General features: G+C 40.7%; 1 protein-coding gene and 1 long non-coding RNA gene across 2 annotated transcripts in view; one reads left to right on the top strand and one right to left on the bottom strand.

Annotated features, from left to right (window-relative positions):
• LOC125620785 (uncharacterized) overlaps positions 1–26006 on the bottom strand; it is a 299119-nt gene that overhangs the window by 180113 nt on the left and 93000 nt on the right. The gene's annotated exons all lie outside the window — the stretch shown is intronic.
• LOC142068631 (uncharacterized) lies at positions 24012–25899 on the top strand. Its single transcript, XM_075118230.1, has 2 exons — positions 24012–24954; positions 25343–25899. The coding sequence occupies exons 1-2, from the start codon at positions 24375–24377 to the stop codon at positions 25897–25899; spliced, it is 1137 nt and encodes a 378-aa protein (XP_074974331.1). The 5' UTR covers positions 24012–24374.

Raw genomic sequence — 26006 nt, 5'->3', positions numbered from 1 at the left:
TAAGTGCTATGCTTGTGATTTCCAAGAGCAACCAAATATAGTATTAAATTGAATGCAAATTAACAGAATCTGGATGCCGGAACTGAAGTTTATTTAATAAAGTGAAATAACATGTTTTATTAATGTCAAAAGTCAGCCAGACAAAGGATAACACATTCAGAGAGAACGACACAAAAAATGTCATACATAAAGCATGACATACTGTGGAGCTTTTCACATTATGTGCCAGCAGCACTTTACGAGAAGCTTTTTTGAAAGTGAACGGAAGTGGTGTACAATTTGTATCTAGGGGATGCATACACGATTGTTATTTTCCTAACTTTTGATCCATTATCATAAATAAAGAGTGATGGCTTATATTGAAAGTTTGCTAGTTTCCTTTGACTATGATGCTTTGTATGTTGCAAATAGAAAGCTGGAAAAATCCAGAATGTGTGTGTATATCTTAATGCATGAAATCCATGTCATGAAGACTGTTTTAGGTATTGCATATGCTTTCTGAGAAATCTAAATTCACTTGTTTTTAATAATCATATTTAATCACGTTAATTGTGGCGGTGCCTAGGGTCCAACCAGATTGAGGTCCCATTGCACTAGGCGTTGTGTGAACACATAATACCTGAAAGTATATTTTGCATAAGAATTTAATAAAGTACTAACAGGCACCGATGTGTAATTAAAAGGAGTTTGTCCCTAAAATGGTAAGAAATAACCATCAAAATGAATAACTGCCACTAACAAATAATGTTTCAACACAAATCTAATTTATGGAATTATTTGTACTGCTGTATAAAGGCCTTTGCAATTGTACTGGCCTTCAATAGCAGTATGATCCCATGGGTTAATCATGGCTGAATGCGTATGAATCAAAATGTGGTATTTGTTTATCTGTACCAGATGCTCAGCTGGTTTGTTCTATTGACTTCAATGGGGCTGATTTACACCAGTGGAGAATCTGGCCCTTTGTATTTGTGTATGCTGTCATCACTAATTTTCATTTAATTTTGTTTTTAAATTATTCTTTAGGTTATTAAAAAATTGGTGATTCGATTACCATGCTGACCTCTAACTAGGCTATACTTTACCCATACCAAAACAACTAACTCAGAGAGAGAGTCAAGATTGGAACTGAAGCCTTTTAACACACATTCCTGTGCTCTATACATTAGAAAACAATTGGATAAAATAGAAAAGACTTATGTTTACAGTTATTCTATAACTATGTCAATAAATTAGGTGTCTTATAAATTCTTAACATCCATAAATCACTATGCATTGCTGTTATGATATATAGGATGCTAAGCCTGAAAATTTTGCACATATGTTTGACTTCAGTGGAAGTACTCACGTTTTTAGAGCAGGGTTGGGGTCTACATATTCAGTAATTAATCATGGTATACATGTTTTCTAGACAAATACAGATTCTTTGTCAGAGGAAAGATTTTTAAATTGTTCTCTATTTTCGTTAACATTTTAGTCTCTATGATTTGAGAAGGAATGTGAAATTGTTAAAGTAAAATAACTTTACTACATAGCAATGGCTTGTATTTCCCAATCCTGCATGTATACTGTAATGTGGTTACTAGAGCTAGGTGAATAACTGATTTCTCAATTAGCTGGCAGCTTCAAAAAGCTATAAAAAAACTGTTCACAGTCAAAGCTGAAAAATTCAAAATGTTTTGGAAAATTGACATTCTTGTTGGAATCGAACAAAATACACCATTTGACCCCAAACATCCTGTTTTGAAAGCTGAAGAGGAGGTGGGGGTGTTAGGGCACTCTCTTGGAATATGGGAGACAAGGATCCAATTCCCCCTCATGTGGAGCAAGGACTTAAATGTGGGTCTTTGCCTCCCAGGTGGGTCCTGACCACCAAGCTAGAGAATCATTTGCACTCTGTCTTTATCCCAATGACTATTCAAGTATTTCATGCAAAGTGGAACAGCTTTGACAGGGGGTGTTGAGAAAGACCTGCTTCAGAATAACCCATAGTCCAGTAGTTAGGGCACGCACCTGAGAGGTGGGAAGTAAAAATCCCTGTTCCACATCAAGCAAAAAGGGGAGTTAAACTCAGGTCTCCCACGTCCCAGGTGAGTGCTCTAGCCAGCTAAAGGTTCTGAGGGGGCCCTCCTATTTCAGCCATTTTATGAATTGCACTGAAGTCCCTCAAACATTTTGGGGGAAAAACTATTCAGAGAGTTCAGTCAAATTGGCTAATAGTATCAGGCTGACCAAATCTGTATTTTTCTGCATATAAACTGTCCAAAAAATTTCACCCACCTTTAGTGACTAGTGCTCTTTTGGGAGTTAGTGCTGCTGTGATTCAATAAGCCACCAGAATTCTAGTTCAGTTTTAAAAGGTGAAATTGTACCAGCATCACAAACAATCAAAGGTGTGCTGTTGCTGAAGGCAGCAGTCATTTAGGGCTTACTCTTTCACTGGTAACATTGCCTATCATATATTCTTCTCCATACAAGTGATACAAAGGAAGAGAAAATAAAGTATACAGAGATGACCTGAAGGCAGCCAGCGAGGTTTGATTTAAGGACTGAATTCAGTGCCCTCTCCCCAAACTCCCATTAAAACCTAGTAGAGCCAAGAAATAAGTTTTTACTTTTGTATTTCCCATAGGTATCCGAATAGTTTATCACAGAGAACCTTGTACAATTACTATTAGTTTACTCAATTCTCATTAACTCAGCTTGGACACAGAGATTGAGCCTGCACATCATTACAGGCCAGTGGCAAAGAATGAGAGTAAATGTCGCTTTCTTCTCACACTGAACAAGGACATTTATTGGGATAAGAAAGCAGATATATACCTAAAGCTACTTTGTGCTTCCTTCTACTTCACCGTAAAGCTTCTTCTTGAAAATTTCCCAAGCTCTGTCTGGCCAGCCTTCCTGCTACAGACTTAAAGAAACATGACACATTTCCAGAAACGATATATTGTCAAAGTGATCACACCTCTTAGGTCATGAGTCCAGGATTTATGAGGCTGGGAGAGCGAAAGGAAGAGTGGGAAAAGTGTTTTCTAAGGTCCTAGGCACACAGCATTTTATTCTGTATGTAATCACACGTTAGAGCTAAGTAAAGATTTTACTATGGATAGCTCATCCTCTTCCTCTGCTTGTGAATATTCACAAGCATATTACTACTTACTTGGGTTCATTTGTTTCTGTTGTATTATTATTAGTTTTAATTTAATTGCCTATAGGATTCTCTGTGGGTTTTTTTAAAACTCTATGGGCTGATTGCAAACAGTTCTCTGAAGATACTCCCTACTTGCTAGTGTGTGTGTTAGTAGCAATTGGTCAAATAAGTCACATTACAGTGGTTTCTTCTTCTACCTGAGCGAGCAAGCACTTCCACTTGGACTATTTATGCATATTTACAGTGTGTTCACAAATCTTACATTTCATATGCAGATATGGTGGTGCTTTGCTGTATTGTGTTTGCCTACAAGTTCTGGTAAACATACATCATTGCTAATGCTGTCTATTGAGCAAAGTTCCACGGCACATGAGAGCACGGACTTTTATTCCTGTTCTGGTATGTTCCTTTTCTGAGTTTTCTTTTGGAGTAAATGAAAAACAACATTAGATCTAAAGTAGATATTAAAATAAAAAAGTTGATAGTGGTACTTTTTCCATTTTGGAGTTTCTAGAAACTAGCACCATATCAATATTGATTTGTCATTTTAATTATGTATTCATTTTCTGTAGGTGGTCAGAAATAATAACCGAAAACTAGTTAAAATTTGAAGCTATATAAAAAATGAATAGAAATGCCATTCACTTGCAAAAATTCTAAGAACAGCATAAGAACGTAAGAACAGCCATATTGGGTCAGACCAAAGGTCCATCTAGCCCAATATCCTGTCTTCCAACAGTAGCCAATGCCAGGTGCCCCAGAAGGAATGAACAGAACAGGTAATCATCAAGTGATCCATTCCATCATCCATCCCAGCTTCTGGCAAACAGAGGGTAGGGATACCCTCCCTGCCCATCCTGGCTAACAGCCATTGATGGACCTATCCTCCATGAATTTACCTAGTTCTTTTTTTGAATCCTGTTAATAGCCCTGGCCTTCACAACATCCTCTGTCAAAGAGTTCCACAGACTGACTGCATTGTGTGAAGAAATACTTCCTTTTGTTTGTTTTAAAAGTGCTGGCTATTAATTTCATTTGGTGACCCCTAGTTCTTGTGCTTTGAGAAGGAGTAAATAACACTCCTTATTTACGTTCTCCACACGAGTCATGATTTTATAGACATCTATCATATCCCCCCTTAGACGTCTCTTTTCCAAGTTGAAAAGTCCCAGTCTTACTAATCTCTTCTCATACAGAAGCCGTTCCATACCCCTAATCATTTTTGTTGCCCTTCTCTGAACCTTTTCAATTCCAATACATCTTTTCTCAGAGGGGGCGACCACATCTGCACGCAGTATTCAAGATGTGAGTGTACCATGGATTTATATAATAAGAGGCAATATGATGTTTTCTCTCTTATTAGCTATCCCTTTCTTAACGATTCCCAATATTCTGTTCACTTTTTTGATTGCCGCTGCACATTGAGGGGATGTTTTCAGAGAACTATCCACAATGACACTAAGATCTTTCTTGAGTGGTAACAGCTAATTTAGACCCCATCTTTTTTATGTATATTTGGGATTATATTTTCCAATGTGCATTACTTTGCACAAAAATCATTCTTTAGCCCTTCTTTTCAGAATCCAGCCCCAATAACTAATGCTCTGGCCCATTCTTCCCTTTCCATGGGTAAAACTTAAAATTCAGACATGTAATATAGTTGTGGATAACAATGAGGTAGTTTCCATGGGAACATAACTGCAAAATCTCTAAATAAAGTAGAGGAGTTGGGGAGAACTTTTTAAAAATATAAGTAAAAGAAAGCACCAAATATCCAATCAGAAAAAAACTGATGGAGATACAAAAAGAATGGTGGAAAAATCTTTAAAAAAAGATCATTGCTGTGAAGTCTAAGGAAAGACTCCCATTAATTTTAAAGGGCTTTGTGTACTAAGCAAGTCATTTTCTGTAATTCATTCAACAAATAAACATTAAATTTAAACAAATTATTTAAGGTTTTAGATTTTGGTTTTCTTCAGTGACGACATTAAGCAAAAGTCTAATTCTCTCAAGAAACCATATTAGTCTTATAGGTTGAGGACTGTGAGTAACAGACATTAAATCACAGAAATGTGTGTAGAAATGAAGGATAGGTCATCTACAATGGCACATCCCTCAGTCTCAGCAATTTCCCTATGATGTACAAGTATTTTCTAGAATTTAGCCTAGAATTAATGTCTTTGAATGGGCAACAGAGATTTTTTGTCAATACCGTGGAAGAGAATAGCCTTGGGCACATAGTGGGCTTGACCAGTGGACCAAATGCAGAAAGCCCAGTGAATATGGCACAGCAGTCTGAACTCTACACATTTCAGCAGAGATTTTCAAAGACACAAAGGGCTGCTAGATGTTCAAATCCCATTGAAAAATCCACTCTAAATCTTGAAAATATTTGCAAACCGAAAAAAGCCAACCCCCACACATTTGTCTTGGGTCAAAAGATTTTTGTTTTGATGATTTCAAGTGTTTGTTTAGATTTTTATCTTTTTCTTTTAAACCTTTTCAGTCTAATTAGCTTTCATTTTGAAATAAAGTCACTATTTTGGCTTTGAAACAAAGCATTTTGTTAATTCTGAAACTTTTCCCATCAATTTTGACTTGGAAAATTCACCAAACCTGACCCTGTTCCACAGTTTAAAATGGCCATTGGAAATGTAACAAAAAATTAGCTGAAGAATTCCAGCTCAGCTCTATCTAGCACTGACTCCATTAACTACGCTGTGCTGAGTACTAGCAGCAGATTCCTACCCACAAAAGAGGAAGAGAAATTTCTTCATGTCTTTCTCCATTCTTGAAGAAATAAAGCATATACAAATCCTACAGTAGGTATGAAAAAGAAGACCAGAATAGATTGAGGGTATGAGAAATCTTAGCCAGAAGAAATCGCTGAAAAGAGAGAGAAATGTGCAGCAACCTGCATAGAACTTGGAGGGGGGAGTGCAGCTTTCAGGAAAAAAGAGCTGGGCGGAGGGCATGCGTGCATGGGGCATGAACACTAGCTACCATTGCAGCATCTCTGTAAATAGTTCTCTTCATAGAGAGCCAGTTATTTTTAGAAACAGGGAGTCCTCTCACATTATTACCCAGCACACAGTACACGAAACAATCTTATTGTACTAAAAATTCAGCAACAACTGAAAACACAAGGACACTCCTGGAATCATTTTTAAATATACAGAGCGGCTTTTTCTTTCCCTCACAAGTTCTGTTTTGAATTCTCTTCCCCTTAAACGTCCCATCCATTATATAATGACTCAACAACAAAAAGGGAGGGGAGATTACTTGGATACCACAGTAATTTTAGGATCCTTGGGATTAACCACTGAATTACAGTACCTGGTGCTTGAATATAGAAGCAAATGAAAAGATGGCAATCTTCTTTTTCTAGTAATTTTGTAAGAGGACCAGAGTAAGCTTTTCTCTCTAAGCTTTCTGCCTACCCTGTATCAACGAGATACATTCTGACCCCATTCCTTATCTTCCAGCAGGAGCACAAGAGGAGGGGGAAAGACAGGTGCCCAGCACAGCCCTCCCTCCCCCCTGCCCCTTTGGCCAGCCCTGAGCAAAGACCCAGCAGCAGGTTCCACCTCCCCTCCTGGCCATACCTGAGACAGCAGCATGGGCCTTCCCTGCAGCCAGGGATCAGTCACCCACACAGGAGGTAATGGGCTATGGCACCTACATCCCTTCCCTATGGGGAGCCCCTGCTGGAGTCTGGTGCTGCAGGCTGGGAGGGGAAAGCCTGATGCTTCCCTGAGCCCCGTGCTCCAGGTGGGGCAGTAGTGGGATGACAATGCAGCCCAGATGCTGAGCTTTCCGCAGGAAGCAGAGGCACTGGGGATCCACAGGGTTGCACAGTATCTCTCCTTGCACTCTCCCCAGGCTGCATCCTGCCCTGGCACTAGGGGCCCAGGCTCAGCACGTCCCAACACTTCCTTTCCTGGCTGCAGTCCCACAAAACTGCCTGCAGCTGGCTCTGTCCTCTAAGAGCTGTGTGCCAAGCTGAGCAGCTTATGCCCCACCATCTTTTCTGCCCCTGGATAGGTGCACTACTGGAGAGAGGCTCTCTCCCCATGCCACCTTAAGAAAATTCTGGTTTTGCCCGTCTTCCAGGCCCCCATAAAAGAAGTCCCACTTACAGGAATCTCCTCGATTCCACCACCTGCTCTCCCCCAACCTTACCATGAAAGCCACCCTTCCTTGCGGACATGACTCTTGAGAAAACCTGGAAATTATCAGGTTGAAGAAATGATCAAAAACAGCAAGATTTCTATGAAACGGTAAGCTGTTGCATTAAATACCTGCCATTAAATCTTGCTGAGCTATAGACTAGAAGGCTGATGGCACTGAGAGGGAGGCCCTCATTAAATTGCTTGGATGCATATATTCTATTCCTGTAACTTCTTTCTGATGAGTGTCATGAATTATCAGAGTATAGAGTGACCTGTAAAATACTTATTGTGTATATGGGCCACATTCACATTTCTTAAATTGCAGTATGTCACCATCTTGTTCAGAAGTGGCTTTAATCTACTGCCAGCAATGGCTCTTAAAAATGGGTTTAAAAACAGCAGCAAAAGGTGCAAACCATTGGCTTTAACTGCTCAAACTCCACTTGTAATACAGAAGAAGCATTCCAAATATGAATGAATACAAAAGATGTTCACTGATTTTTAAAATAGAATACCTCACTTAAATGACAATCTACACCTAACAATTGTTATAGCATATAGGAATCCAATCAAGCAAGATTTATTTATACAATTTGATTCAAATGTGCTATGCAAAAAAAAATCAAAAAGGCTGATAAACAAATACATCAAATTTCCTTCTAAGAACTCTCCTAAGAAAAGAAATGAACATAATCCATCAATAATAAATACATAGACAAAACCTTACCCATACCTGAAAAAGCAAAGAGTGCGTGTATAAATGTGAGAGAAAGAGAGGTGATTAGGGATAGTTTAAAACCAAAATGATACAGTGTAAGAAAAAAGAAAAACTGAACACCACCATAGGACATTTCAGAAGTCAGTGAAGTGTGGCACAATCATGATGGACTGTGAAAAAAAAAAATCTTTCCTGTAAAAAACTGAACACTCCCCACTCCCATCCACACATTCATATTAAATAAACCTGGATTCAAGCACTTGGGTAACTGACAATGTGAAACATCAGTCTCACAGGATGATTTAAAAAAAAAAAGTTACTGTGACCTATTTTTTCCTTTAAAAGTTCTATTAGACAGTATTTAACATTTCTGCCTTTGATTTTCTCAAAATCTGACTTCAATGCATGTTGGAGAAGTATCTGAAATAGCTGGTCCAAATGAGTAGCAACTTCTTCATTTTTTAAACAGTCCCTGATGAGAAGTAGTCAGGCTGTAATACCTTTTGAAAACTTATAATTTAGACAATGAAAACAAGCGGTTATCTAAGTCAGGGAGTAGAATGGAGTTATGCTAATAAACTCTGTAGTTCCAGTATCTTCTAAGCTGGCAAACACCTACTGGTTTATGGGGTCAAGCTAGTACTTTCCCATCCCAATTCTTACAAATAAGGAGAGCAGTAACACCAATGGTCTAATGTTTTGGGGTCTTCTAGTCCACTGTCTACAACAGCATTTTGCTGCCCATACTCACTAAAGGTGTGGAAGGAGAGGTGAGGGAACAAAGCAGAGCTAACGGTGTCGTGGGCCCCTAGGGCAATCTAGCTGGGCAGCCAGGATGGGTCGGGGAAATGGAAGGAATGCCATGTGGAGCATAGCTTACTGCTGTTTTAAAAAAGGTATAGGATGCAATTATCTTCTCTCCCCCTTCACACACACCCCCTTCTGATGTATATTGCTAACTGCAGCCTATGTGCAGTGATATTTTGAAGAAGGTGGGAGAAGGGTAACCGTGCCACTAAGGCAGCAAGTTCATCCCCTTGGGGCTGCAGAATGCTAGCAGTTCTGGGACTCAAGGATATGCTGAGATGTGGAACTCTGCCCATCTGCTGCAGGGACGCAGTAGGGAACAAAAGCAGCTCCTTGTATATTCTTTTGCCTCCCAGTGCAGGATCTATGTTTTAGCATGTTAAAAACAAATCAAGGATGGGATTTGCAAAGCTGCCTAGGGAATGGGGATGCCATTTCCTATAGATCCTCATCTTGCATCTCATCTTGCCAATACTTTGTATCAGGTCACTTAAATCACATTAGCTTGCATTACACAGAATGGTATGTGACCGGAAACATTATATGTAACATAATGGGATGCATCATCCAGGAAGTCTGAAAACTTATTAGGGAGCCACTAGCATTCAGGCACAGTATGGTTCAGCTGTGATTTAATGTAACATGAGTTGAAAAGTGCAAAAATAAAACTTCCCAGCTTTGCCAGCACTCTACAAATCAAAATCCTCCTTTGGAGTAAATTAATTTCTCCCTCTTTCAGAATAACTTGGGATTGGATTTGAAGACTATTGTACAAGCAGCCTTATTGCAAATACAGCCAAATACAGTTGAGGCACAGTCCTTCAGCACTGAATCCTTGCTCATACAAAACCCCAGAACTACATTTGAATCAATGAGAGTTTCACCCAAGTAATGTCTCTGTCTGCAGGACTGAGGCCGCAATGGTATGTATTGTCATACAGTTGTGTAACTACAACCCTGTACTTACAGTTCTTAAAGCTTGGGGCGAAACGTTAAGCATTTTGCACATCTCATTTATGCTGACAGTTACCATAATTTTATGTACAGTTCCAGCAAATTGAGGGTGGAAATGACTATTTACATGTTCAAGAGTGTCTGTGTGTGTGCAAGCAATATGCTCAAATGCACAGTGCTCATTTTCACATGTGGATAATGCATACACACAGTTCTGAAAAATCTCACTCTGTTTGTGCTCATTAATATCTTTGGTTATATAAGCAAGACATACAATCCCATTCATCCTTTTAATACTTACCTATTTTGAAGGTGAGGCAAATATTGAATTACAAAATTTTAATGCAAGATGAAAATTTCCCTTCAGTTTCCCACTATATTTTTGCAGGGTGAAAGCACTTAAAGCCAGCAATCAGCTATGCCGAGATGCAGATCTGAGCTTTGCAACAGGCGTTCCACACAAAATGCATATACACCCAATGTCACTTCAAATCTTCACATATATGCATGTACAAAGAAACATTTGCATGTGTAAATTATGCAACTGCATATGGAACTACTCATCTGTTGCCCATCCAGCTATCCATTTTGTGGATGCATACATGAGGTTTGCAGGTGTAGTGAATGGGTCAATCAACTTTATTTGAAAATTTGTGCCATAAGCAATTTGGGGATCATTTATACACCTTTCTAATTGCTCCGACATACTTGCCTTGTCCCATCACAGGACTAGCTTAAGCACCTACTAAGTATTTATGAAGGGAAGAGGATGGGGAACTGGGACACAGAGAGATTAAGTGACCAAAGTCTCACAAGGAGCCTGTGGCAGAGCCTGTAACCAAACCCAGATCTTCCAGGTCCTCACCCAGTATCCAAATGGTCATCCTGCCCCTCTCCGTATTTTGTCCACAAAGTCATCCTTGTTCTAACTTGACCAGTAAGGTATAGTTGAACTGATACTATAGAATGGCTGGGAGTAAGAGCATCAGCATGAACAAGCAGCTAAAAAGAGAGTCTTAAAACATGTATTCACCTTGTCAGTGATGTTCTTAAACTTCCACTGAGTGAGTGGAATTACAGATGGTCTTTTGTGATTTTTGGTTTGAGCTTAGGTGTTCTTGAAAGTAAGGAACAAACAGTTGGCACCGTTTGCACTTTTACTGTCAGGAGTCACATAAGCTTTCCCACTGGAATATTAACAGAGGAGTTCTATCTTGACTTACCGTCCATCTCCTGGTGGGAATGTAGCATTCCCACTTTTCCCTAAACAAGATCTACACACTCTGAGCCAGATCCTCAGCTGATCTATATTGGTGTAGTTCCACTGAAGTCAATAAGGACCTGATCCTACACCAACTGAAGTCAATGGAAGCATCACTATTGACTTCAATGGAGGCAAAATCAGGCCAAGCCCCTTGAGGAATAAGCCCTAAAAATGGCTTCAAGTTAATAAGGAAATTGAGGGTAGGTGGCATAATGGTTTAGTATCAGTCATTCATCTTTGGAGGCCTGGGTTTAAAGCTGGTCAAAACTGGAAAGGAATGTAGTGATCTCAAATCTTTCCCACACCAAGAAAATCCTACATCGTTTAGCATTAACAATCTTGTAATACAATACAATACAATACAAACAGACCCCCCATCCGCACTTCAGTAAATTTTAAGATATTTTGTGGTTACTCCAAATCTAGGGTTTGGTGTTGGGTTCGCACTAGAGAGCTTGTCTGAACCCCTGTCAGAGTACTTTCTGGTGTATTTTCCAGTGGAAAATTCTCCCCCGCATATTCTGTCCAACAGCAGCATGAGCCAGGCAAGGGATGAAGAAACTACATGTACTATGTCAGGGAAAGGTTAGTAGGCCACATTAGCAAAGGCAAGCAGCTACAGCAGCCTTGACTCACGTCACCAATAAGCTACACAACAAAGCATACTTAATCTAGAAGTAGAAAAGGAAGATGCACTGGGCTGGGTGCTGAACTGGCTGCTAACTCACCAGTTGATTAATTTTGATTTGCAAGGATCAGGTAACCTCAGCCAGTTGTCTAAGTAAGTGAATAGTAAACAGTAGAGATGAGTCCAAGATTCAATTCTGATGGGTTTGGGAGAGATTTTGAACATGCACACAGATGCGTGCATACAAGTTCTTGGGTTTTCAGCTTTAGAGACTCAGATCAGCCTACTACAGTATATAGAAAGAGTCTTGTGAAGTAGATGATTTCTTGCAAGAAAAATAAGCAGAGAGCTGAGTGGAGTCAAGCAAATGTCTCACTATTAAACACCTCTTTAAGAGTCTAATGATGTAGTGTTATGATGCTCTAGTGCCTCAAAATAGAATTTCCAGTGTGTAACTTTGCCTGTAGAAAAACTAGAGTTTCCCCCCAGACTACTCTAGCTCAACTTACGCCCCACTTGTTTCTTTAGATAGTTCTCTTAACATGAAAGCCCAAGAACTCACACTGTGTAAGCCAGCTCCAGGTTTCAATTCAACCTGAGCAATTAGGCCTAAATATGTATAAAAACCAGTCTCCGTCCTTAAAATTTTGGTGTCTTCTGGAGAGAAATTGTCTTTCCATAGTGACACATTATGGGCACCAACATGTCATATGGCTACTTTGGGAAACTTGAGGATATTTTTCTGCTAAGAGAGATTGACCACAATTAATGGTTAATGGATGGAGATGGCGTGCAGATGTGCTGAATAGTGTTTTTAAAGCAGGTCAGGGCACGTCAAAATTAAGAGAGTGATTCTGTATAAGAGCGTTTTGTAAATTGTGATTACAGAAGATCTTAATTACATATTCTGATCTGTATTCAAAATGCTATGATGTGCCTGTCTAAGGCTGCATGTTACACCAAACAAAGGGGGCCACATTAGCAAAAAGACCATTTTCAACACCCCCACCCTCAGGGGAGATACAGTCCACACAGCAGTGATTAAGACCGAAGAGTTGGAACTACTCAACCAATGGAGCAGCCATCACAGGGGCATAAACCTGGAGAGACCCTGCTGATGTTTTTTTACTGATCTTAGGGCACGTCTACACTTCCCTCCGGAGCTATCAACCCAGCAGGGGTCGATTTATTGTGTCTAGCGAAGACACGGTAAAATCAACCGCCGAGCGCTCTCCCGTCGACTCCCGGTACTCCACCGGAGCGAGAAGCATAAGCGGAGTCGATGGGGGAGCAGCAGCAGTCGACCTACTGCAGTGAAGACACCGCGGTAAATAGCTCTAAGTACGTCGACTTCAGCTAGGCTATTTTCATAGCTGAAGTTGTGTAACTTAGACCGATTTAGCCCCCCCCAGGGCGTAGACCAGGCCTTAGGCTTGCCTACCCAGGGGGATTTTATAGGTATAATTATACTCGTAAAATTAATTCCCTGGGTAGACAAACTGGGTCTCAAAAGACTTCACACCTGGGGCCTGAAACACAGCTATGTCTTCACTGCCAAAAATGCTGTGTTTTTTTTATAACCAGATACTTAACTCAAGTTAGCTACCCTGCTGTAAACATACACCTTTTCTGAAAGCAAAGACATAGCAAAAGAAACTTTGAACAATATGATAATTGAGCCCAGACACCCATAAAGAAGAGTGGGAGGCTTTCTTAAACAATGCTTTCCTGATATAGGGGAGAGCACAGACATGCAGGTGGAAGGGGAAAGAATAAAAAGGCGTGCTGTCACCTGTGTCCAGGGTAGGTGACAGGACAGTTGGCATTTGCTAGGGAAATGTAAGTTGGGTCTCTTCAGTACCTGTAACGTGTAGCAAAGTATAAGATTGGCTGAGATTAAATATGCATGTAGATTGTTTATTGTTTTAAAATCTCATCGTCCTTAATGCTTTGTTCAAAATGCTGAATAAAGTAACTTTTAAGAAGGCGGTTGGTCAATATCACAGGTCACAGGCTCCTGAAGGGTAAGAAACACAGGTGGCCAAACCCAGTCGGACCTGTGGGCTGGTAAGCAATTGGTATAAGAACAGCCATACTTAGAGTAATGGTCCGTCTAGCCCAGCATCCTGGTTTCCAGTCGTGGCTGGTACCAGATGCTTCAGAGGGAATGAACAGAACAGGGCAATTTATCTAGTGAGTCATGCCCTGTCATCCACTCCCAGCTTCTGGCAGTCAGGTTTAGGGACACCCAGAGCATGGGGGGTTATGTCCTTGACTATGTTGGCTAATAATCATTGATGAATTCATCAAATTCTTTTTTTAATCCAGTTATACTTTTGGCCTTCAAAGCATTCCCTTTGGCAATGCATTCCCCAAGGCAAAAAGTTCCACAGTTTGACTGTGCGTTGGGTGACAACATGGGACAGTGTACGCAAGTCTTGGTCTCAGAGTAGTAGACTGGTGAGATTCCTCCCTGAGACAGATAAGGGCAAGAGGCTCAAGACCTCAGGTGGCTGCTCTCAGAGAAACTAGAAAGGAGACAAAGATGCAGCTAACCTAGTAACCGTGTTAGGAGTTTTCTTCAAAATATTGGAATAATAGCTCCTGCAGCACTGCATAATGAAAATATTTTGCTTTCATTAAAACAATCATTATAAATATTTCATTTGCAATTACACCTGCTGTTCTGGCTAGAATGGTTTTCTACTGGAGCTTTGTTTTCCGCCTCCAGGCTCTTGGGTTAGAAAAATGACATGTCATTGGTGGAGCTTAAATAAAGCTGTAAACAGAATGTTCCTGAAATCCTGTGGAGCTATAGAAATCGGGATTTTACTTCATTGACTGACATTTTATGAAGTTTTATACTTCCTTTAAACAGGTCATCTTGAGATTGGAAAGTAAGAATCAGGTCCAGGAATTAATTTTATTATGGTCCAACCAGGAGCTACATGCATGAGTCTTGTAAATATCAACAGGAAAAAGCTGGTCAAACTGTGCATGAACATGCATTCAAATTCTAAATCACTGTCCAATTAGACTCTAATCTTGAGCCCTTGCTGTGTGCTCTTCAAGAACATTTACACAAATGGTGTTTTTGTTTACAAGAGTATATGAGGAATGGCTTGTATTCATAGTCTCATGCAAACAAGGGCATTTTTGCCAGAAAAGTTTGTTACTCGCTAATTGTTTTTAGAAGTTGCAGTCATCCAAGTCAGAAAGCAAAAACAATGCCATGCGACTTAGTTGACCAGACACCAATAATGAACAGCAAATAGTCAAAATAGATTAATTTCTTTCTGCGATTTGTGCACAATTAATTTAAACCACCAAGGAAATAGTTACAAGCCAACACATTGGCAGAAATCAGGATCTAGTTTCTAACATTTCACAAACATAAGAAATTAATATTATTCTCAATAAATTATTCATCCAACCTTATCAACCTGACCAGTGCATGCAAGTCCCCATACATGAGGCACTTGACATTAAAATATTGTAACTAGGGAAGCCTACTGACTTCCCAAATCCATAAAGTTTTGATGAATTATAACAGGTAAAATTTAATTGTCTTATAGTATGTGGCCCAAATCACTTGCTTATGGTGGCAATTACAGGTGAGTTATAACCACAGTGGAGACATGGAGTTATTTTCCTTTAAGGTAAACACTATTAATTTTCCTTCAGCTTCAGACCTCACTACAGTTATCTATGCCTTTGCCACCTCAAGGTTAGGCTATTGGAATATTCTCTTTATGGGGTTTTGCTTTGAGACCATTTCTAATATTAGCACTATTAGAGGGCAAAACATAGATGCAACCACTCTGTCCTTACCCCCAACTCTTCACTATTCTGTTGATAGCCTTCTTAATGACACTGCAGCTATTCTGAATTTCCTGTGCTGGTTTCCTCCCCTTTTCTCATAGCTGACCCCTCTGGTACAGCATGCATCTGTCCACTCCGTCGGTTGGGGCGTTGCATACAGAGCTCTTAAAATCACTGTTCCAATAATCTGCACTGGTCTCGGATTATTTTTTGGCTAGAGGTTAAGGTGTTAGTTGTAACCTATAAAATTCTAAAAGGCTTGGAATCCAGTTACTTAACAGATTGCCCCTCTCCTCATGGGATTTTCCTGCACTTGTGAATATCTGTCAATTTTCCCTAGAGCATGAGATTACAGAGAGATGGTAATAGAAACTACTAGTGTAGTATGATTAAAAAAATGTCATAGATGGTTTACTGTAACAAGTGGAGTGGCTTGGGGGAAGGCGGGTAAATTTATTTGTGTTACAGGAGCAGCTAGAAGTCTCAATCCAGAATCGCCCCATTTTGCTAGGAACTGTAAATACACATAGTAAGGAGCAGTCCATACTTTGAAGAGCTGATAATTAAAGCCGATTGGAAAATGCCAATTATTTCTCATGGGAAATTTCAAAGAAAGCATGTGTAAGGGAAAGGTGTTCGTTCTCAACAAAACACATTTTTGGTAAAATATTTTGTCTGTTGAAAACCAAAAGCTTTTACTGATTACCCAAATTTTTACTGAAAATGTTTTGGTTTTTCATTGTAGGCAGAGCTGGTTGAAGTTATTTCCATGACTAGATTCTTTCCCATCAAAAGCAAAACATTTTCCATTTTTGAAGGAAAAGCATTTCTTCATTGAAATAATTTAAACCAGCACCGCTTCCAATCTAAAGAGATGGGTGAGAGAAAGTATCATCATTCCCACTTTGCATATAAATTAAGTCAGTCTGCAGTGGAGCCGGGAACTGAACCCAGATCCAGAGTCCCTGTCTACTGCATTAACTGCAAGACCATCCTTCCTCATTGTCTGTTATACTGATACTTAGTGGGATAGGTTTTAAAGTTTTCTACAAACGTCTAGGACTTGGGATGTACACTTTGAAATAAACCTGAATAAATAAGCACACACACACTGATCACGGGTTTCTGTGAGGACATTATTCATTAACCAAGAGAATGGCATCTTTGTGTTTTCAGAGCTATCTCACAGATTGCCTCTGTAGTATTCTTTCTAAATATTAGACTGTACCCATATGCATGGGATTACTGTTCTACAGTTTCTGCTCAGAGCCTTTTGATTAGTTGTGAGTTACAAGAATCACATAAAAAGGGAAATTGCAGCTCAGCTCACAAAAAGGTGTTATAAATACAGGGGTTTCTAAAGGTGATAAACACAAGCTCCAAGGAGCACCAATCAAGCAATCACCAGAAAGCATGACAGCTAATTAGCAATTGGCACTTAGTATTTATTACGTGTTTCCTCAAAGTCACTTACACAGATTTTGCGGTATTTTAAAACAAGCTTAAACTTCTGACTTTCAGTGTTAGCTCACTTAAAAATTGAACACAGTACACTTCCCTGAAGGAGATGACTTGTAGTTGTCTTCAACCCCATTATGTGCAATATCATTTCATCACCCAAATATTCCCTGCAGCTGCAGCAGTCTGGCAAGCACAAGTCACAAGAAAAACTCATCTACATATGGCTTCTGGCCTTGCTCACTAGACAAACTTGCTAAGACACATTACAGTGTCGAAAGAGAGCTCATTAAATTCTTATATCAGATGGTTGTGTTACCCTTAGTTCCCCGGGTACTCATCCCTTTTGTTGCTTTCAGCTTTCAGTCCTCAAGGCTCAGAAAAGTTCAAGGGCAGCAAGCACCCATTATAAACAAAAAATAAGTTGTTTGCTTACGAATATAAAATGAAGCATAAGACCATCACTAATTCACATTTACCAAACATATAGCTCCATTACTACACTGCACAAGTCTGCTGAATAGTGTGGTATTCCCGCATGTGTTTCATTTAGTGCTGGTATTTGTGCGGAGGCAACGACAACAATCAAATATAATGAAACAGGGATTAAGCACATTTTCCACCATTTGTCTGGCTATTTTCTTTTTTTCCTTGATAAAAAACGAACTCGTGGAGTGTCTATCTAGTAAAAAGAAAAGGAGGACTTGTGGCACCTTAGAGACTAACCAATTTATTTGAGCATGAGCTTTCGTGAGCTACAGCTCACTTCATCGGATGCATACCGTGGAAACTGCAGCAGACTTTATATATACACAGAGAATATGAAACAATACCTCCTCCCACCCCACTGTCCTGCTGGTAATAGCTTATCTAAAGTGATCATCAGGTTGGGCCATTTCCAGCACAAATCCAGGTTCTCTCACCCTCCACCCCCCCCACACAAATTCACTCTCCTGCTGGTGATAGCCCATCCAAAGTGACAACTCTTTACACAATGTGCATGATAATCAAGTTGGGCTATTTCCTGCACAAATCCAGGTTCTCTCACATCCCCCCCACCCCCATACACACATAAACTCACTCTCCTGCTGGTAATAGCTCATCCAAACTGACCACTCTCCAAGTTTAAATCCAAGTTAAACCATATGCCATCATGTGCCAGCAATGCCCCTCTGCCATGTACATTGGTCAAACTGGACAGTCTCTACGTAAAAGAATAAATGGACACAAATCAGATGTCAAGAATTCTAACATTCATAAACCAGTCAGAGAACACTTCAATCTCTCTAGTCACGCAATCACAGACATGAAGGTCGCTATCTTACAACAAAAAAACTTCAAATCCAGACTCCAGCGAGAAACTGCTGAATTGGAATTCATTTGCAAATTGTATACTATTAATTTAGGCTTAAATAGAGACTGAGAGTGGCTAAGTCATTATGCAAGGTAGCCTATTTCCTCTTGTTTTTTCCTCCCCCCCCCCCCCCCAGATGTTCTGGTTTAACTTGGATTTAAACTTGGAGAGTGGTCAGTTTGGATGAGCTATTACCAGCAGGAGAGTGAGTTTGTGTGTGTATGGGGATGGGGGGGATGTGAGAAAACCTGGATTTGTGCAGGAAATAGCCCAACTTGATTATCATGCACATTGTGTAGAGAGTTGTCACTTTGGATGGGCTATCACCAGCAGGAGAGTGAATTTGTGTGGGGGGGTGGAGGGTGAGAAAACCTGGATTTGTGCTGGAAATGGCCCAACCTGATGATCACTTTAGATAAGCTATTACCAGCAGGACAGTGGGGTGGGAGGAGGTATTGTTTCATATTCTCTGTGTATATATAAAGTCTGCTGCAGTTTCCACGGTATGCATCCGATGAAGTGAGCTGTAGCTCACGAAAGCTCATGCTCAAATACATTTGTTAGTCTCTAAGGTGCCACAAGTACTCCTTTTCTTTTTGCGAATACAGACTAACACGGCTGTTACTCTGAAACCTGTCCATCTAGTGCCGCTGTGAATGCTTTATAGAATTTTAAAATCCTCTGCTTTGGGGAAAGTTAAAAGAATGTGATCATAGCTTGCAGTTATTTTCAGTACTCTCAAGGGAAAACATTGAAACAAATAAAGAACATTAAAGTTACTATATTCCGACACATTCATTTTTTTAATTAAATGAATTAAAAGAAAGCTTTGCCTCCTGTAGAATAGTACATCTAAAAATATTTATTTCCCACCAGAATATGATCTGCTAAGATTTTTTCTGCTACCTTCATTATAGTTTCCACTATTAATATTTTAAAGTATAACTATCCTTTCTTTTACTAGTTAACATTTAAAAATTAGCTATATGTGTGAACAGTGTATGATATTTTAATATCCATTTCCACAACTGTTTCAGTTGTTACAGGGTTTCAGCATCAAAATGCAATAAGAAATGTGCAGTGTCTCTTTTCATAAGCATTTCATCACTTTTCAATAAAGATAGTGTCTCAAGATTTCATACGATGACAGTGATGCTACATTTGGATTGATCTGAGACAGTTTGGTGCCATCTTCTGCATATGGCTCCTAGGAAAAGGTCAAATTACTTTTCAGGATTGACACATTCAGATATCAGCTGATGAAATGCAATCATTCCTTCTGGAATTGATGCATCACAGCTACTGTAGGATGCAATCCAAATCAAAGTGATTACTTCTGAAACTTCAGAACATGTGATTTATCTTGGGCGCGTGTCAGAGACAGCATGCATTAGGCCGGGGATGCATCTCGGAGTGCTCCTGAATTCTTAGAGCTCTGTAGTCACAGAATCAGAATTAGAGTTTAAACCTGATATCTGCTGTAGAACTACACTTTTATCAAACAATCATCATCATCAACAATTTACAGATAAGCTGTCTAACCCCTCACCCCCAGTTACCTTAAGTGATTGCTCAAGTTCATGTAGCAAGTTGGGGGCACAGACAGGAATAGAAGGCAGTTTTTCAGATGCCCACTAATCACTGGAGCACACTCCCTGCTTTCCTTAGTAAGATTAAAACTCCAATAAGGCTATTACCATCTAAAATACATTGGTATGTATATCAAATATATTGCAATCTATTTACTTATGGCTTTGAAGATCCTAGACATGCCTCTTTTGCAGTACAAAACAGCAGATTATGCTGTTAACATTTTTGAATATTTTTGTATATTTGTCTTGGTATATATTGCTTTTGCACATTTTTGGTATATTTACTCTCATTGAGGTCACCAACTTTACTGAGATTAACACTGGACTACACAATATAGTTTCAAATTTTATTTTATTTTTTTTAGAGAGACAAGAGAGCCAGATTATGGCCTGGCCTATGATGCCTTGTAGGCGCATAAGACGGAGCATCTCCCCCACCAGTCAGTGGATGGAGTGGGCTGGGGAGTGTGTAGAGCCTTGAGCCTAGTTGTCACAGGGTGTGGGATGTAATCTGTGACCATACAGCAACAGTAATTTACCACCATCCTGAAGCAAGTGGGGGTGGAAGGAAAGCATCCTGCCTCTCTGAGGAGCGTTTCTTTTTCTGTTACATTCCATCTCTTATGTACACGTATGTGCAGCACCATAAGACAAAGGGTCATAGACATTGCTCCAAACAAAAAGAAAAAGAAAGACTGCTTCATACTTATGCAGCATGTTTCATCCATCGGTGTGACAATGCTTTACAAAAAGTGGACAGGTGCCACAGTGAGAAAATGGAGGCATAGATTGGTTAAGAGACTTGGCCAAGATCACAGCTAGTAAGAGTCAGGAGCAAAACCCAGTTCTCCTGCGCCAGACTTGTGCCTTAGCTACTGGTCAATGCAGAGTCTCACATGATTTTTAACTGAATATGCATTTAAGAAAAGAAGAGGAGGCATGTATGTAGGTTTGTCGGTGATCCTGGAAGTACTTTTTGTTACCTCCAGAGAACTTCAGTGCAGCTTATCTTTGGAATACAAGTCTGTTAGCAAACTTGCTTTTTAGAGAAAAAAATTTGAATGAAGTTCTCATCAAATGAGCTTTCCAAGTTTTCCTGTCTGTAAGTAAGTCTTAGATTTGACTTCCTCTCACATACAAATGGGAGTTATGTGGGTGAGTGATGGGGGGAAATTCAGACCTAATTCGGTAGCATTACAGAAAGAATCTGTTGGGAAACTTATTTAGAACATTCACGGTTTCACTAAACTGGACTTCAAATAGATACAGCTATTAGAAAAAAATTGTTACTAAGCAAAGCGAAATCAGAAGCCACCTGATATAATTTCCATGAGGAATAACTAATATACAATACTTGTCAGAATTGTCTGACATTAATTCTCCGTACTTAAAAGGTCTTTCCATCATAAGACTAACACTCAAAACATGAAAACGCTTCAATCCTTAAACCTTACAAAATAAAGAGAACACGAATAAAATCTAAACAAAAAACCCTACCCCAGAGTTTTTTCTCCAAAGAGAAAGTGCCAGAGACTCCATGAAGTCCACAACAGATTTCACTACTGAAACTAATTTTATGTGGTAGGCACTCAGATACTAAAGTAATGAACAACAGTATAAAACGCTAAGACAGGCTATAGAGTAAAAACCATGCTTACTTCAGTTGCAGTGGACTCTCTCCTTTTTAGTTAACTACTTGTTCAAGTCAAATTAAGCCTTTAAATTCCTTGGCAGAAAAAGGCCCCCAAACAAATAATCATTTTGGCACCAAGTGTCTATGAATAGGGCTGGCCAGAAAACAATTCTGTTTCATGAAAAAATTTAAAGTTGCAAAATTTGCATTAAGAAAAGGAGTACTTGTGTTACCTTAGAGACTAACCAATTTATTTGAGCATAAGCTTTTGTGAGCTTCAGCTCACTTCATCAGCTGTAGCTCACGAAAGCTTATGCTCAAATAAATTAGTTAGTCTCTAAGGTGCCACAAGTACTCCTTTTCTTTTTGCAAATACAGACTAACAAGGCTGTTACTCTGAAACCTGTCAAAATTTGCATTCATTCCAATGCAAAACAAAAGCAAAACCTTTCAAATTTTTTTACACAAACGGACACTGCCAGAATATCATTAGTATCTCCCTCTGGCCCAAAGAATATTTAATTAGTATTACAAAGTGGAACAGCTCCAACAAATGAGACTGAAAAACAGACCCAAATCAGGCAGAGCAGGGACTTGAGGCTATATTTACATGCACTTGCAGTTTGGAGTGTGAATACCAGGGTGCATTGAAGTGCTGAGCTGTAATTCCCCCATGTGGACATTGCAGGCAGGGGTTCAAAGGTTCCCAGTTGGCATTAATGTAAAAGTCCTCTTCAAACAGGACGACATTAATGTGAACCAGGAATCTTTTAGCTCATGTCTGCAACGTCCACATGGGGTAGTTCAAAAGCAGCTCTTCAGGGTACACTGCTATTTACACCTCCATAGTCCTAACTGCAGGGCAATGTGAACAAGCCCTCTGCCTCCCATTACCCATCTGAGCACCACTAGCCAATAAGCTATTGACTCTTCTGAGGGTAGGGTGAAGGTGTCTGGTTCTCTCTACCCCCCAACATCCTGGACCTGAGAAAATGTTTCAATGAAACTGCATTTTTCAATTAAAATTTTTGAACATATTTATGTTGTCTTGATCTCATGAAAATTAGAAAAGCACTTTAAAAAAATATATATTTCACAGTGGGGGGGTTGCCCCCTTTGAAGTGCTGATGGAACCCCAAGAAAGAACATGGAATTGTATTTTAACTTTCAGCTATGCAGTGAATGCTGTTATGTGAATGGGAAGGCTTTCTCCCCTTCAGTAGGAGCAGAGAGCTGATCAGAGGAGCAAGCATCTTGACTGACATTATCTCTTTCTAGGCAGAAACCAATTTCTGCAAGAATTCTGCAGTTTGGAACTTGAAGATATAACATGCATTCAGAGAATCCTTTTTCTTTCATAAATTATAGGTTTGTCATTTAAGATGTTTAATACTTCTGTAAGGTTCCCACTTCTCACATTTTTTTGTTACTGCTGCCATCTTTGGACACACTAAAGATTTGGCTGTTTGCTTTAAATAACAATCATGACAATGTCTAGACTTCCCTTTTTTTAAAAAAATGCAAATTTTTGGCTCATAAAGGTATTAAATTATGAGTATTTCTATAGAGGGGAAGGAGTTTAGATTCAAAGCCCTGGATACAGAGCCACACCTATGGTTTTGGTTCTAAAACAGGAAGGAACTGAATTTCTAATTCCAGTTCTCAGACAGCCAAAATCCTCCGTATTTCAGACCAAGTTGCTAGAGATCTCACGAGAGCTGACCTCCTGAGAGGGGGAAAAAAACCAACACTGACACTCCTGACAAATGTAAATGTGCGTAAAGAAGGGGCACCATCACCACTTAAGCACCCCCTTCTGGTGGCATGCAGCATTGCTGTGGCCTGCCTCAGTTTCCCCCCCCCTCAATGAAGTCACTTAAACAGCCAGGACCAGGAGAAGCCAAACAATCTACTTTACAGAAGTAGATCTCCCTCCAATAAAAGCCTTCTGAAAGGGGCACTTGTACAGTGGTGTCAAGGTTCTTACCTCAGTCCCCACATAAAAGTCCCAAAACAAGAGTGTGTGTGTCTACATTCCAGCAGAAGCTGCCCTTCTGCTGTAAGGCCTCTGGACTCTGCACTGCCTGGAGAACTCTGCCATCTCCCCCCTGCTTCTTCAGGGTCTCTCCTAGGCCTCCCAGCCTGCAGAGCTTTTGCCTAGTTCAGGCTCCACATGAGCTCCCCTTCTGCAGAGCTTCCTTTCTCCACAGGAGTCTGTACTAACGGAGGTTCTGAGCCTTTCAGCATGTCCAATTTCTTCCCTGCCTAACTACCTCCCTCCCAGTTACTCAGTGTGGTAATACTCCCAGGTGAACCCAAGTTGCCTCATTCCCCCTTGTGGAGCCAGTCAGCCTGAAGGCTGGGCCCCTGGCTGCTTCAGCGGGCCAGCTACCGTCTAACATTACCAAAATAACACTACCACTATGCAAAATTAGTTGAAATCCTAGATTAAACCAATGTTAGCCCTGGTCTACACTAGGACTTTAGATCGAATTTAGCAGCGTTAAATCGATTTAAACCTGCACCCGTCCACACAATGAAGCCCTTTATTTCGACTTAAAGGGCTCTTAAAATCGATTTCCTTACTCCACCCCTGACAAGTGGATGAGCGCTTAAATCGACGTTGCCGGCTCGAATTTGGGGTACTGTGGACACAATTCGATGGTATTGGCCTCCGGGAGCTATCCCAGAGTGCTCCATTCTGACCGCTCTGGACAGCGCTCTCAACTCAGATGCACTGGCCAGGTAGACAGGAAAAGAACCGCGAACTTTTGAATCTCATTTCCTGTTTGGCCAGCGTGGCAAGCTGCAGGTGACCATGCAGAGCTCATCAGCAGAGGTGACCATGATGGAGTCCCAGAATCGCAAAAGAGCTCCAGCATGGACTGAACGGGAGGTACGGGATCTGATCGCTGTTTGGGGAGAGGAATCCGTGCTATCAGAACTCCGTTCCAGTTTTCGAAATGCCAAAACCTTTCTGAAAATCTCCCAGGGCATGAAGGACAGAGGCCATAACAGGGACCCGAAGCAGTGCCGCGTGAAACTGAAGGAGCTGAGGCAAGCCTACCAGAAAACCAGAGAGGCGAACGGCCGCTCTGGGTCAGAGCCCCAAACATGCCGCTTCTATGATGAGCTGCATGCCATTTTAGGGGGTTCAGCCACCACTACCCCAGCCGTGTTGTTTGACTCCTTCAATGGAGATGGAGGCAATACAGAAGTAGGTTTTGGGGACGAAGAAGATGATGAGGAGGAGGTTGTAGATAGCTCACAGCAAGCAAGCGGAGAAACCGGTTTTCCCGACAGCCAGGAACTGTTTCTCACCCTAGACCTGGAGCCAGTACCCCCCGAACCCACCCAAGGCTGCCTCCTGGACTCAGCAGGCGGAGAAGGGACCTCTGGTGAGTGTACCTTTTAAAATGCTATACATGGTTTAAAAGCAAGCATGTGAAAGGATTACTTTGCCCTGGCATTTGCGGTTCTGCCTTTGCAAAAGGTTTCTGGGGAGGGCAGCCTTATTTCGTCCTTCATGGTAGGACACTTTACCACTCCAGGCCAGCAACACGTACTGGGGAATCACTGTAGAACAAAGCATTGCAGTGTATGTTTGCTGGCATTCAACCAAAATCCGTTCACGCGGTGGGAGGAGGCAAAATGCGACCTTGTAACGAAAGCACATGTGCTATGTATGTAATGTTAACTTTCAAGGTTTACCCTGAAAGAGTGTAGCCACTGTTTTATAAAATGTGTCTTTTTAAATACCGCTGTCCCTTTTTTTTTCTCCACCAGCTGCATGTGTTTCAATGATCACAGGATCTTCTCCTTCCCAGAGGCTAGTGAAGCTTAGAAAGAAAAAAAAACGCACTCGCGATGAAATGTTCTCCGAGCTCATGCTGTCCTCCCACACTGACAGAGCACAGACGAATGCGTGGAGGCAAATAATGTCAGAGTGCAGGAAAGCACAAAATGACCGGGAGGAGAGGTGGAGGGCTGAAGAGAGTAAGTGGCGGGCTGAAGAGAGTAAGTGGCGGGCTGAAGACAGGGCTGAAGCTCAAAGGTGGCGGCAGCGTGATGAGAGGAGGCAGGATTCAATGCTGAGGCTGCTGCAGGACCAAACCAGTATGCTCCAGTGTATGGTTGAGCTGCAGCAAAGGCAGCTGGAGCACAGACTGCCACTGCAGCCCCTCTGTAACCAACCGCCCTCCTCCCCAAGTTCCATAGCCTCCACACCCAGACGCCCAAGAACACGGTGGGGAGGCCTCCGGCCAACCAGCCACTCCCCCACAGAGGATTGCCCAAAAAAAGAAGGCTGTCATTCAATAAATTTTAAAGTTGTAAACTTTTAAAGTGCTGTGCTTAAAGTGCTGTGTGGCATTTTCCTTCCCTCCTCCACCACCCCTCCTGGGATACCTTGGTAGTCATCCCCCTATTTGTGTGATGAATGAATAACGAA

Source organism: Caretta caretta, chromosome 12, assembly GCF_965140235.1.
Source record: "Caretta caretta isolate rCarCar2 chromosome 12, rCarCar1.hap1, whole genome shotgun sequence".
NCBI classification, from domain to species: domain Eukaryota; kingdom Metazoa; phylum Chordata; order Testudines; family Cheloniidae; genus Caretta; species Caretta caretta.
Note: the sequence above shows the minus strand (reverse complement) of the source record. Positions and strands in the feature narration are given on the sequence as shown.